Genomic DNA, 13,633 nt, shown 5'->3' on the forward strand with positions numbered 1-13,633 from the left:
CTTGTGGGTTAAAACAGTCTCTTGGTCTTATGATGTCATATCCCCATATCTCCGGAGACACCGCTTCCGGTTAGATCCAGTCGGTTGGCTCGTGCTCACGAGCGAAACCGGGAGTGTTATTTGGTCTCCGGAGCGCGTGGAAGTGAGAAGGGCCTTTTAACCGACGGAGATCCGTGAGAGAGGGGAAGAGGCGAACGACAGCTGTGACAGACATGGCTGGTTTTGGGAACAAGTTAAGCTCGTACACGATGACGCAGCTGAACGAATTCTTAGAAGATGATGACAAACTCGACAAAATGGTCCAAGAAATGGAGGAGGTAAAAAAATAAAAATTATGTTTTGTTTGTGATTGACTTCACCGTCTTCACTCTTTCTCTCAGCCCCTTTGTTTTGCTTTTTTTCCCCTCTGAGTGAAACGGTACGACAGCAGTGAATAAAGCGGAACAAGTGTCTGTTTATTTATTGAGTTAATCGTCCTGTCTTTGAGCTCTAGACCCAATTCTGCACTGATGGTGACTAAAACTATGTTTTATAACGGTTTTGTTTCGATCTGGTTGCCTGTCACGGAGCTGAACTCAAGACCTTTTTTGTTATTTGGAAGCTACAGTCAGTAGCCTCATTCGATCCAGACTTCGATACGGGAGCTCCGATCGGTGTTCGGTTAAAGTAATCTTCATGGCAACGTTGTTGCATTCATTAAGACATTGTCAAAGTAACATTTGGGAGCGTTTGCCACAGCAAAATTGTTTCACTTTCGTTGTTCTAGAAGTAGACTCGTCCCATACTCAATTACTCATTTAGATTGTGTCATTGTGGGACTACACGGGTATTTTGTTGTCGTTGGTGACACAGCAAAATAGATATGTTGCCAAGCTGTGGCAATAACACAAGATCTGTGTGCATGAGTTCAGAAGGCTGTTGGTGAAACTCCCAGTTGCAAGATCATAGGGCAGGTGTTCACAGTTCTTGTGTTTGCATTTACAGAAAACCTCACATAGAAGGTCATGCACTTGTTCTGCGAAAGATAACCTTATCTTCTGAAAGCAGCGATTTTGCCCAAGAGGACCATTTAAACAAAACTGATGTTTGGTCATTTCGAGACAACCTCATGCTTTGAGTAATATCAGCTTTAGAGTTTACTGTCCTGGGCAACTTCGCTGTGCACAACATGACACTGACAGTCATTGATCTGTTTAGATTTGACAACTCTTCCCATGTTGAATAGAGCCCCTGACCCATGTCCTACTGGTAGACCTACAGCATGTTAACGGTGAAGTTGAATTGCTGTTCCTAGACATGGGGACCCTAGGATCCTAATTTCTTCCTCAGGTGGGCCTATATATCCTAGCCTATAAAGGATGACTTGACCTTGTAAAACAGTCAAGGAAACCAGCATTGATTTGCATGTGTTTCGGTGGAGTGCTTTTTCATCTCTCTCTCTCTCTCTCGCCTATCTGATACTGTGAGTGGTTTCGTTTTCCTCAGTGTGATGAGTTTTGTTGAAATGAACAGGTGGCGAGGGTCTGTTTATTACTGCACTGATTGCTGTAGGTTTAGGTTACTGACAGAGAGAGAGAGGCCCAGGGTGATATTTCATTGACCCAGCAACGGTGAGTTACGTAAGAGATTGCGCTCCAATAGTAAACGAGGAAGCAGTGGTGACATAGCTAAGGACACACCTCAGTTGAATGAGTCGGAAAGTTCTGCATCTTTATCATACAGGCCTATTTACTGGAATGGGACAAAGGCGAAGCTGTTGGCTGTCACTCACAAGGTACGGTTGTACAGAGTGTACTGCTCCAGTACGTGAATGCACGCACACCCTTCGCTATGGAAATACACACACATTCTCTCACACACACACACACACATTGTAACACAATCACACTTGTTTGTGTGTGGGAATGCAAATATTCTAAAGGGGAAGTATGATAAAGTTATTGGAGATGAGAGGAACCATGACACTGAGTTTTCTGGATTCACATGATATATGCCATTTAGCTGACGCTTTTATCCAAAGCGACATACATTGCAGCGAGTGCATACATTTTTCAGTATATATGGTCCCAGTAGGAATCAAACCCACAACCTAAGCGTTGTTAGCGCCGTGCTCTACCAACTGAGCCACAGAGGACCACAAACCTGAAACTTCTGTCTGTGGTCTATTAGTTCACTATGACTGACATTCAGCCATGTGCCTTGCTGTGAGAGATAAACCCATTGTTCTCTGTGAACCACAGTTCTCCTCGCTAATTGCTGTCTCAAACAGCGTTGGTGGATTGTGTGTTTGTGCTGCCCACATGTGAGTCAGGGAGTTGCCAGACAGACGGGTCTCGATTTGATCAAACCTAGCAACTGTACACCATCTTCAATCCAACACCGCCAGCTAAGAATAGATAGATAGGAACAAATTCCTTTGAGCGAATGGTACAGGGAAGATCTCGATGCGTGACCTAGTTTTACATTCGGCACATGACATGTCCACCGATTGAACGTTACAATTTAACATTGTAAGTGAATTGAGATGAAGCTGACGATGTACAGCCTTGGATTCCTTCCGTGATCAGTCTGTTTGCAAAGCCGCCCCCGCAGTCGCTGAAATAATATTGTCACATTTGTTCAGATGTAATTGTGGTGGAGAGCAAGCAAGCAAGGAAGGAAGGAAGGAAGGAAGTTAAGAAAAACCCGTTACCTGCCTTTGAAAAGACTTGCAAGAGTGGTTTCACGTGATTTGTAGCTAAGCTACGCTAGGTCTATATTACAAAGTCTGATAAGACACTCTTATCTAACTTTCCCTGTTTGGCTAGGGATCCTTGGAATAGTAGCCTACTGTAGGTGGTATAGGCCTAGGCCTATGTGTGCAGCAGCAGTAGCCTAGGAATGAGGTTAGGGCTCCAGAGGAGGCTCAGAGTCAAACTCTCAGCTGGGTGTGATGCTGCCACTGACCCTCGAGCTGTCTGAAATTCAGAGCTCACTTAATTCCGTCTGCCTTAGTTGAACACACTGTTCATTTCGAGTAGTGTCTGGGTCTCAGATGTGAAGAAAATGAGTTAATATTGCATGGTCTTTTGATAATTGAATAACAGAGTAGCCTAGGGACAATTCCACGGTCGTAGAATGACCCTGGGACTCGATTTCTCTTTTTCAAAGGTATGCCAATCAAAAACCCTTGTTGGTAAAGTTTAACAAACTATACAACTCTACTACTGCTAACAAAACAAAAAATCTGTAACGGAATGACCCTAAAATCTCCCTGGGTTTTTTATTTAACCACGTTTCCCCAAGACTGTTAAATATTGGCTCCAAATTAAGATACATATATGTGCAGACAGAGTAGGGGTGTTCGTTATCATATGATACCATGTTGTGCACAGCGAAGTTGCCCAGGACAGTAAACTCTAAAGCTGATATTACTCGAAGCATGAGGTTGTCTCGAAATGACCAAACATCAGTTTTGTTTAAAAAAAAATCGGTAACGGAATGACCCTAAAATCTCCCTGGGTTTTTTATTTAACCATGTTTCCCCAAGACTGTTAAATATCGGCTCCAAATTAAGATACATATATGTGCAGAAAGAGTAGGGGGTGTTCGTTATCATATGATACCTTTAGTTTGAAAATATCTCTCTTTTGGTTGTTGAGCTACAGTAAGTGAAGTGGATTTACATCCGGTAACAGAATGATGGTAACAGAATGACTAAATGGGTCCCCTACAGAAATGCATGATTTCTGGATTTGAATGTCATTCTGTACATGATGATGTAGCGAAAATAGGGAAACTTGCAATGGAATGCAAAATGAAAGAGTTCTTTATTGTCTGCAACCGGTGTGGGAAGGATCCTAAGAATCTGGACCATATGTGTTGCACTCTTTCATGATGAAGACAAATCCCTTGCTGTCATATTTAATGAAGTGTGCAAACATGTATGTCATCATTCTCACTGGAAGTTACTTGTGCTACATATTTGTGTGCTTTGCTGGCTTTACTGTACTCAACACCAATGAAGTCTCCATTTATTGGAGCATGAGATGAAGATGTTGATACAGCGGTTTGTAACGACTACCGTATGATTTCCCACAGTTTTTCAGCTGTCCCTGTGGAAGAACCCTTTTGGGTTCCATGTAGGACCGTCTGTGAAAGCGTTGTACATTCCACAGGGACAGAAGAAGAACCATTTTAGGTTCTGGACAACCTGTACAATACATGATTATTGTACAGCCAATTCAATTTCAGTTGTTGTCAATTGAGGTTTGATGGTTTTCTAAACACCTTTTTTAAAGACTTGTTTTCTGATAGATGTTTTCTTAGTCACCTTACCGTATGAGACCAGAATTCAAAGCCTTTGCTTATCCATTTTATAATTGAAGATGGTTGTAGGTAGAAATGTATTTCTAACTTAATTTCCCAGAAATATATAGACTCTTCCCTTTCATTCGACACCCAATTTGATATGCTCTAATGAATTTCACATTTGTATCCTCATGAGTCCTTTTACACGGAACTCTCTCTAATAGCCTAATTTCCACACGATTATGGTCAAGTTCCAGAAAACAGTTCCCGGTATTTATTGTCTGCCTGTCCCAGCTTAGTTTACATAGACGATATTACCGGGAAACGCCTCTGGGTTTATGGTTCTTGGGACCATTTTAATATTCTCTCTTCATTTAGGGAGAGTGGAAAGTCAGGAGGAGGAATGTTCCTCCCCCGCCGTAAAATGATGTGTCCGGTTTGACAGAACAAGCCTACTGTACAGTTATCGATGTTATTTAAGGGCCTGCTTTTTCAGTGTCCTGCGTTGGTGTGGCTGATTTTAGATGTTGTTCTAGAGAGGGGTGTGATTTGGTCAACTCAGGACATAGCAGGGCGAAGTACAGTGGTAGTAAAGCTAATACTGTTTAACCGTACCTCCTTCTTCTGGTCTGAAATGTTGTTTTTGTTTTCCCCTCTGTCACCACGCTACCCCACCAGTCAGGCCCCGACTAGCCTCAGCCATTCTCCGACTTAGATAACCCGTTTCGGAAGTGTTTCACGACTCCCAATTGGGCTACAGTGTAGAGTACCTGTTGTATTTTTAGAGCTAGGCCACATACTACTCCTGACCATGCCTCGAGTTATTTCCGTCCGTTAGAGAATATTGACCTTGATGTGTGAAATGAGTCATTTTGGAGCAGATCTTGATCGTTAAGTCAGTCAGCCACTGATCAGGTGATTTTTAGATTCTCGCTTCAAAGGGATCTCTAGGGCCTAGCCTATCTCTATCCCAAGGTGACGCATGTAGTTCATATTCCCGGCGTCCACAGAGCACATGACTTTAGTTGCGAGACGACGGACGTCAGGTCTGCTCTCCTTACACCCTCTGTCTCATTGACCTAGTTTTAGTCTTGGATTCTTGTCTTGGCATTTTTATTAACTCAGTTTATCCGTCCTATCCCTTATCCTATTCCTGTCCTCTACCCCCTTTGTATAGTTTGTTATCGCTGTAAAACACACTGTGTTACAGTTTTGTATGACGTGTGCTTTACAAATAAAGTCAGATTGATTGATTGATGTGTGTGTGTGTGTGTGTGTGCGTGTGCGTGTGTGTGTTAGATGCAGGAGGTGCAGCAGACCAAGGAGGTGACCCTGGCCAGTAACCGGAACCTGGCAGAGCAGAACCTTTGCCTCCAGCCCAGACTGGAGCACCAGAAAAACCAGCTCACCCAGCGCTACTCTAGGCTACAGGACAGCTTTGAGGCCTACCAGGTCCGCAAGACCACTCTAGGTAACGACAGTTTGCATTACGTTTCTCCTTTACTGAATGTGTTTTTTTATTTTTTTTATTTACAAGATGTGTTAAAGGGACACTTCAGAATGTACATTTGGTACATTCTGAAGTGTCCCTTTAACGCATCTTGTAAATAAAAAAAATAAAAAAACACATTCAGTGTTCATATATGTAGACACTGGTATGGTGTCTTTCAACGTTAGTTTTTTTTACTGATTTACCATCATGGAAGTTTGACACATTGCATAATGTGCTCCTTTTGTTTATTCCTCCCTTGGATGACACACAACAGCACAGCTCAGACCAGTTTCTCTAGTTCCTGGCTTTTCCCATCAGAGGGCCTCAGGGCTTCACAGTAGAGTGGCCCAGTATCGTCTCCTCCCTGCAATAGCTTGAACTCTTGCCAGGACTGAGCAGGTTCCAGCCCTTGGATGAGATCCCTAGCGCAGTGAAAAACGGCTGTACCCTCTAGGAGACTTCAGTGTGAATATCCCCAAAAAAAGAATAAATAAATAAATAGGAGCACTCAGTTGCAGCAACATTTATCGACGGAGGCTTTGAGGAAGGCGTTACAAGCGGAGCGTCAGCCAGAGTCTGTGTGTCCCTCAATCCATCTTCTTTCCGATGCAGACAACTGAATGCTTCTTCTAATTTTTCTGAGAGAATTTTTTTTTTTCTATTTTTCTTTTTTTTATAAAAGTCTTATCGTCCTAGTTGAGCACCTTTTTGTTCCCCCCTTTCAATTTTTTAAGCTGGCCTCTAGCGCCTCGAGTAAATCTCTTCATACCCTACTGCAGTGTGTGAGTGTGAGAGAGTGTGTGAGAGGGTGTGTGTGTGAGAGAGAGAGAAGAGGGTTATATTCCCCCGTACGGGCACCCCACCCTCCCCCCTCTGTGTTGTGTGTGAGTAATACATTGAGTGGGGGATACTTATAACCTTGTGTGACGCAATGGTTGCCAAGGCACCCCACTCAAAACACAGCATGCCAACATTTCACTAGACTGTCTTTGTTCTGGCTGGGTGTAACTCTTGATACGGCTTGACTTTGCGTTCTCCTCTAGTCACAAGAGGCCGTATTTGTCCGTTGTTTTTCCTGTCTCAGTTGGGTAGATTCCCCGTTTGGAAATTCCTACCGTAATCAACAGAAGCTGATTTGGCTTTAGCTGTTTTCAAAAGCCTTGTTTGTGGGTGTAGATGTTATTTCACGATGTGGAGTAAAAAACAAAAAATAACTAGTACGACAGCCTGCCGTTTGTTTGTTGACTAGCAAAAGAGGGCTTTTGTCAAAAGTAGGTTACCCACTTATTCCCCCCCCTCCCCGTGCGCTGGCTGTCCTAGTTGTGGATTTTGCTTTGAGCAGCAGCCGTGCCGTGCAGCTGGGAAGGGACGGCGGCGCCGTTGGGAGGAATACTCGTTTTGACCGAGATGGAAAGCCCTGGTCCTTTAGGCGGAGAAGGCACTGTGTATTGTTTTGTTGCGTTTCCTCGGCATACAAGCCCCCCTCCCCTCCCCTCCCCAATCCTCCATCCTCCCACCATGGCAACGCAGGGTGGTGCTGCTTCATAGGAGTTTCACAGTGTGGCGGCGGCGGGGAGGGAGGGAGGCCTGGGTGGCGTGGCAGGGCCAATGGTGCCCCCTGCCCCCTGCCACCTAAGTACAGCATGCCACAGTGGGCCATTGTGCTGCTGGGTGGAGTGGGGTGAAGGGAGAAGGCAAAATAGAAGGAGGGAGGGAGGGAGAGAGAGAGAGAGAAAGAGGCCCAACAACACTCCCCCTCAGATTCTCTGCCGTGGCCGGCCTGGTCTGTATCCATTTACTAAATGGCAGTCTCATGATCTCTCTCTCTCTCTCTGTGTGTCTGTGTGTGTGTGTATTGTGTGTCTGTGTGTGTATTGTGTGTGTGCGCGCGCACTTCCATGGTTCTTTCAGAGGTGGAGAATCACACCATTGTGTGTCCGTGTGCTGATACTCCTGTGAGTCTGTCTCATCATCAGAGAGAGAGAGAGGGGGAGGGGGGTCCTGTCTAAGCCACGACGAAGAGACACAATGCCAGAGAGGGAAGGGCTACTGTCTTCCTGACGCTTCACAATGCAACTCCCACCACTTGGGGGAGACTCTGCACTTCCTTGTATAGTACCTGTATGTATGAACGTTGTCTTTCATGAATAAATCAAGTGATCTGACAGTTGGATGCTCTTACTTTGCCCCTCCTCCTTTTTGGGTTGTTTTCCCTGTGAAATTGGGAGTGGATGGTGATGGTGATGGAGGGTAGTCCCCCCCTGGCAGTCTCCTGCGCTCCTCTGCAGAGCGGGTAGTTCCCGGTGAGTGGGTGCACTGGGCCGGACAGCTGTGAAATGCCTTGCGTCATGCCCGGGGAAAGCTGGTTAAATTAAGCCTCTTTTTTTTTTTTTATTTGTTTTTTTTCTTATTATCTGGCACTGAGCTGGGAGAGGGAGGAGGAGGTGTTGGAGCTAGGCCTTTGTCCAAGCCTGACCCTGTTTTCTCTCCCTCCCTCCCTCCCTCTCTCTAACCCGAACTCACACACTCTCACTCTTGTTTCGAGCTTGCCAATGGAATGTGCAGCTTTGTCTTTGGTCAAATTCTCTCAGTATATTCCATGGGTTTACAGCTAAATAAGAATTGACCTATAATCCAAGCAATGGAACAACTGTATTTCCAGCTACTTAACGTGAGCATTTTTCTGATTAACGTAAGCTGTTTAACTATCCACTGGTAAAATGTGTGTGAACTGGCTATGACTCAAGAGGGATAAAAAAATAAATAAAAAAAAACCTAGGGGTGTGAGTAAGTAAGTAATCCCAGCTCCAGCTGGTGTTGACTTTCCGTCAGGAACAGGAATCAAGCAAGGCTCTCAGGGCTCAGTGAGCCTCCTTGGAGACGCAGAGTCTCTTTTAGAGTTCATTAAAAGTTAGCTTAGTGTCGTCATCTGCTGGCAAGGCCTCATCGTGGCTGGTTGGGTGTCAGTCAGGGGAGCCTGCACAGTGAGCGATGTACAGTACCAGTCAAAGGTTTGGACACACCTTGCCAAGAGTGTGCAAAGCTGTCATCGAAGCAAAATATTAAACATATTCTGGTTTGTTTAACACTTTTTTGTTTACTACATAATTCCATATGTGTTCCTTCATAGTTTTGATGTCTTCAATATTCATCTACAATGTAGAAAATAATAAAAAATAAAGAAAAACCATTGAATGAGAAGGTGTGTCCAAACTTTTGACTGTGTGTGTGTGTGTGTGTGTGTGTGTGTGGGTGGGTGGGTGGGTGGGTGTGTGTGTGCGCATGCGTAATTTTGCCACCCACTGTGGTTGAAGACTAGCCTCCGTAGTCCTCCGAAGGGGCTGCAGTATGTTTGTTTTAACACCCTATGACCATTCGATCCAATGAAAGGACCAAGGAACAAGATGCCTCGCTCAAATTGCAAAGACAAAAGCATGTGAGAACCAATCGGTGCTCTCGCTCAGTAGCCGGCTCGAATATGGACGGCTTAACGCCGTAGTCAATTAGCGTGGTCGGAAAGCTGGGTTCCTCGACCGTTGTGTGACAACGCTCGCTGTGCCACATTGGTCGAGCTTCAGCTAGGCTCCCTCACGCCACCCCCCCCCCCCCCCCCCCCCAAAACATATAGACATATCGTTTCTAGACTTCAGTTGTAGACTCTGTCATCAACTCACCTCATACCGGCTTGTCTTACTCACTGTCTACTCAGATTTTCATTAGCACATTCCACAATGTTGTTACGGACGGGTCACTCACTGTAAGTGTTCTCTGGTGTTCACAGACCACAACTCTGGGAACAGTTCTTTGGACACGTTGCTCGCCCTGCTACAGGCGGAGGGAGCCAAGATTGAAGAGGAGACCGAGGTAAGTGTTACATTACTCTCCCCCCCCCCCTTGAATGGATGACCTCATTTGGCGTCAGCGAAACCTGCCCTGAACCTAACTGTCACACTGTACCTGCCTTTCCTGTTATTTTTAATTTCTTTTTTTTAAATTTCCAACGTCACAATGTGACGACAGGTTTATTATTCATCGACTTTTCTCTATGCCTCCCCTCTTGTTGCAAGACGGGTCGACACGTCTCGGTTTCCTTAAAAAAAAAAACGACGTGACACTGTTATGTTACTACTGAACTGTACTCATTTAATCATGTGGTTGAAGAAAACTAGCCCGAGAAATGTGTTGCAATGTGTGACATCTCCAAAACCTGACTTTCCTTTCTCCCTTTTTACCTCGGAAAAAAAAAACAGAACATGGCGGACTCTTTCTTGGATGGCGACGTCACCCTGGACACCTTCATCGACGAGTACCAGAGCAAGAGGAAGCTGGCTCACCACAGGAGAGTGAAGATCGAGAAGCTGCAGGAGATGGTGCTGTCAGGCCAGCGGCTGCCTCAGGCCCAGGTCCCGGCCCTGCCATGCCCCCGTCCTCAGGAGGTCCCAGCCAGGTCCACTCCCTTCAACACAGAGGCCACCAACGGCTCCCCTATACCCCACCCCAGGAGAGCCCCCCCTCCCCCTCCCACCCAAACAGCCCCAGCCCTCCGGATGCCTGCTGCGTTACCCTTCCCCGCCTGCCCGTACCCCCCTATTCCCCCTAGGGCGGGCCAGCCTTTGCCACCCTTTGCCAATGTCAACCCTGGATACCCGGCAGCCCACCCCTTCATGGCTCAGTACCCCCCTGCCCTGCCTCAGAGGCCTCCCCCTCGCATGGCCCCACGTCATGGCTTCATCATGCAGTAGCTCATGAAGGTTGCCACAGAGAAAGCTCTTATGTGTACGTGGAGTGGGACTTGCAGCGCAGTCTTTTCTGGGACTAACTTCTCTTTTTTTTGTGTCAGCCTCCAGGAACATGGCACATCAGAATGGAATGGGGGAGGAGGGGGGGGGGAGGTTGATTGACACAGGCTTGGCTGGACATATTCAACAAAAAAAAGAAAAAAACTGAATCTTTGAGAATATTGCTGTGGGATTTGCACTCTTCTTCTCCAGAATCAACACTCCCATCAACAACAGCTCCTAAAGGACTTGGCCGACTGGTCTAGTTCTGATAGGAGAATCAGAATCCCTCTGTTTCAGGGCTGCAGTAGCCTGTAGTGAACTAAAATGTCAGTCTTATGGTTCACTGGACTGGAGTTTGCCATCACTCCAAATGAGGCCCATCCTATATCAGCTCTTTGTCTCAGTCCCCTGCCCTCAGGTGCGCATGCCCACAGTCCTCCTCCTCCTCCTCGTCTTCTTCCTCTCATAAGGGCAGTGCCTCTCATATGCTGTCTGCTAGGGGGACTAGAGCCATTCATATAGCTGTTTTTCATGTCATCTTTTGAATATGAATATGTTTTTATATTGCATCACCAGAGACTATGAAAAGACTTACGGTAAAGCATATGCAAACGAAACAGAGACCTTACTGTGCTGTCTTTTTCAAAGAATACTTTTTCTCCGAAAAAGGGCGAACCTAGCTACAGCCATGATTCATGGTTCAGATATTATACTAAAGGTACTAGAAATGTCAGGATTTAAAGTAATATATAATATTTAGAGTACTAATGTCTTATAGAGTTCGGATGCATGATAGCCAGGATGGACTGAACATACATTTTGTCTGCAACGGAAAAAAGTGCTTTGGTGAGTGCATCTCTTCCCCCAGCGCAGGGATTCATGGGTCAAATTGAAGTGAGTGTATGTGGGCCTCCTGCCTAGTCCCAGTAAGGAGGACAGAAGTACTGGTTTGTGTCTCCATATCTCTCAGGGCAGATATGTGCAAGTGTGCACTGATGTGTGTGTGTGTGTGTGCGGGGGGGGGGGGGGGGGTTGAAACACTCTTAACCCTTTACGACTTGGTCTCATGAATCCATTTTCCTGAAAAAAACAATGTTGCTCGTGTCTGTGTCCAAGGTATGTTGTGTATTTTTCCATGGGCCGCTCCCTTGGTTTCCTCTGGGTAGGCTTTAGAAAGAGGAGTATGAGTCAGTCATGTCTCGTTGTCGTGGACATCCTCAGTTGTTGTGGTTTTGAAATTCATGATGACAATGTTTGATTTGGGCCCATTGACTTGAGTCTGATTTCCACATTGACTCATCACCAAAGACTCCATGTTATGATGCCTCGTTTTAAATGTCTTTTTCACTGAGGTCCTTTTGCAATTTCGAGAGAAAGCGTTCGGTAAAATGACTTTCCGCGTTATCCTCCACATCCATTGGTCAGTTTCTATACCCATGTCATTGGCAAGACGTTGGAGATGTCACCCCTACAGTACATCTCCCTTGGGTGGAGTGTGTGTACATGTTTCTTTTCCACCAAATAAATGTACATAGAATGGAATCAAAATGATCAAACTAAATAGCATTATCAATAACACCGAAAACACTCTCTTTTTTAAAAATGTTTATCTCAATAACATGGTGAACAATTCCTTTGTCCTGAATGCTGTAGTTGTGCACTGTTGAAGAGCCACTGAGTGCCTACTCCTAACCGGATACATGATCTGGTGTAGATCACACTGTTGATGAGGACACCAGTCATCCTGCTTGACTGCTCCATGTCCCTGTTATCTGTGCACTCTGACTGGCCCTGACTACTCTCTGGATTCCTCTGAGCGAGCCCCAGCATGAATAGGTATTCCCCAAAGCAATACCCCTGCTCTCCTCTCTGCAGCTGATGTCACACATGCCTGGGAGGGGGGCAGGAGAGGTTTGAGTTGTCTGTTTGGATGTCAGGCTTCAGCTCTCACTACTGGTGCTATGGGTCTGGAGGCCAGTGCAGTTGATCGTGCGCCAGAGAGACATGTCCTCGGGCTGCGTGCCTATGCTAATGCTGGTCGTACTCTTTCAGTCTTTCAAACTATAAAGTGGTTTGTTTGAGGTTTGGAAGACCATGTTTGTTCTTGTGCATATCTGTCGTTCACCAATACAACAGGGCTCCTAGATTTTGTTTTATCAATGAATTTGACTTGTATCTATCGAACTGAAATGCACAGTAGGAGGTGAAAATGCCATGCACCAATTTTTCAAATCAAAGTCATTATTTATACCAATTGTTTAGATGCACCAGCATTTCTAACCAACTAACGATAAATAGTCCTTGTTTGCGTGAGTATATTTTCTATTTTTATTTGATCGTGATACATGTCAGAGTTGTTCTGCTAGCTGTTTGGAACTGCCATAATTTAGCAGTATAGAATGGGGGCTCCTTTGAAGTTTGAATTGATCTTCTATACTTGCATTGGTTCATTATGTTTTATATGTTGACATGTCATTGTAATGTTGCAGGTCTTGGTTTCTGAAGATTGTAGAGGTGGAATTAATGAAACTATTTTTAAAGAAAGTGAATAAATCATTCTAAGTTTTTTTGTATTTCTGTGTCTCTTCATTTGCTCGTCTCTTGAATTCTAGTGGAGTTAATCTCCCTCTGCTGGACATATCATTGACATTCAGAAGAGGACCTCGTAGCTGACTCTGAAAACAGTGAGACCATTTGATACAATATTGCAATGACTGATTACACTCACATAAAAAAAAAAACCCACCAGAATACTAACCACATACTGTATAGCATTAGATGTAGTGGTTAATTCTATAAACTGGTCATTCCCGTGAAATCCAACATTGAGATTTGTGCCATGCTGCTGAACTAAACTAGCTTGCCAGTTAACCTACCCACTGTGGTGTAGCAGGCAACCATGGCATGGATGTAGATTTCACTAGGGACTGGGGGCACATGGAGTGGAATAAGCTGATACTACTCCTCAAAACTTCTGAAATTACATTTAACCTGAGAATCTCTACTTTAACCTCACAGTAATTGAAAAGAGCATTTCAAAGGAGTCACAGTTGAAATGGTAAAAGCATGA

General features: G+C 45.0%; 1 protein-coding gene across 1 annotated transcript; it reads left to right on the top strand.

Moving 5' to 3' along the window:
* Positions 1 to 95: 95 nt before the first annotated feature.
* vps37ba (VPS37B subunit of ESCRT-I a) lies at positions 96 to 13,130 on the top strand. Its single transcript, XM_083674205.1, has 4 exons — positions 96 to 317; positions 5,590 to 5,761; positions 9,564 to 9,646; positions 10,033 to 13,130. The coding sequence occupies exons 1-4, from the start codon at positions 213 to 215 to the stop codon at positions 10,522 to 10,524; spliced, it is 852 nt and encodes a 283-aa protein (XP_083530331.1). The 5' UTR covers positions 96 to 212; the 3' UTR covers positions 10,525 to 13,130.
* Positions 13,131 to 13,633: the final 503 nt, after the last annotated feature.

The sequence above is a fragment of the Argentina silus genome, assembly GCF_951799395.1.
Source record: "Argentina silus genome assembly, chromosome: 7".
In the NCBI taxonomy this organism is placed as follows: domain Eukaryota; kingdom Metazoa; phylum Chordata; class Actinopteri; order Argentiniformes; family Argentinidae; genus Argentina; species Argentina silus.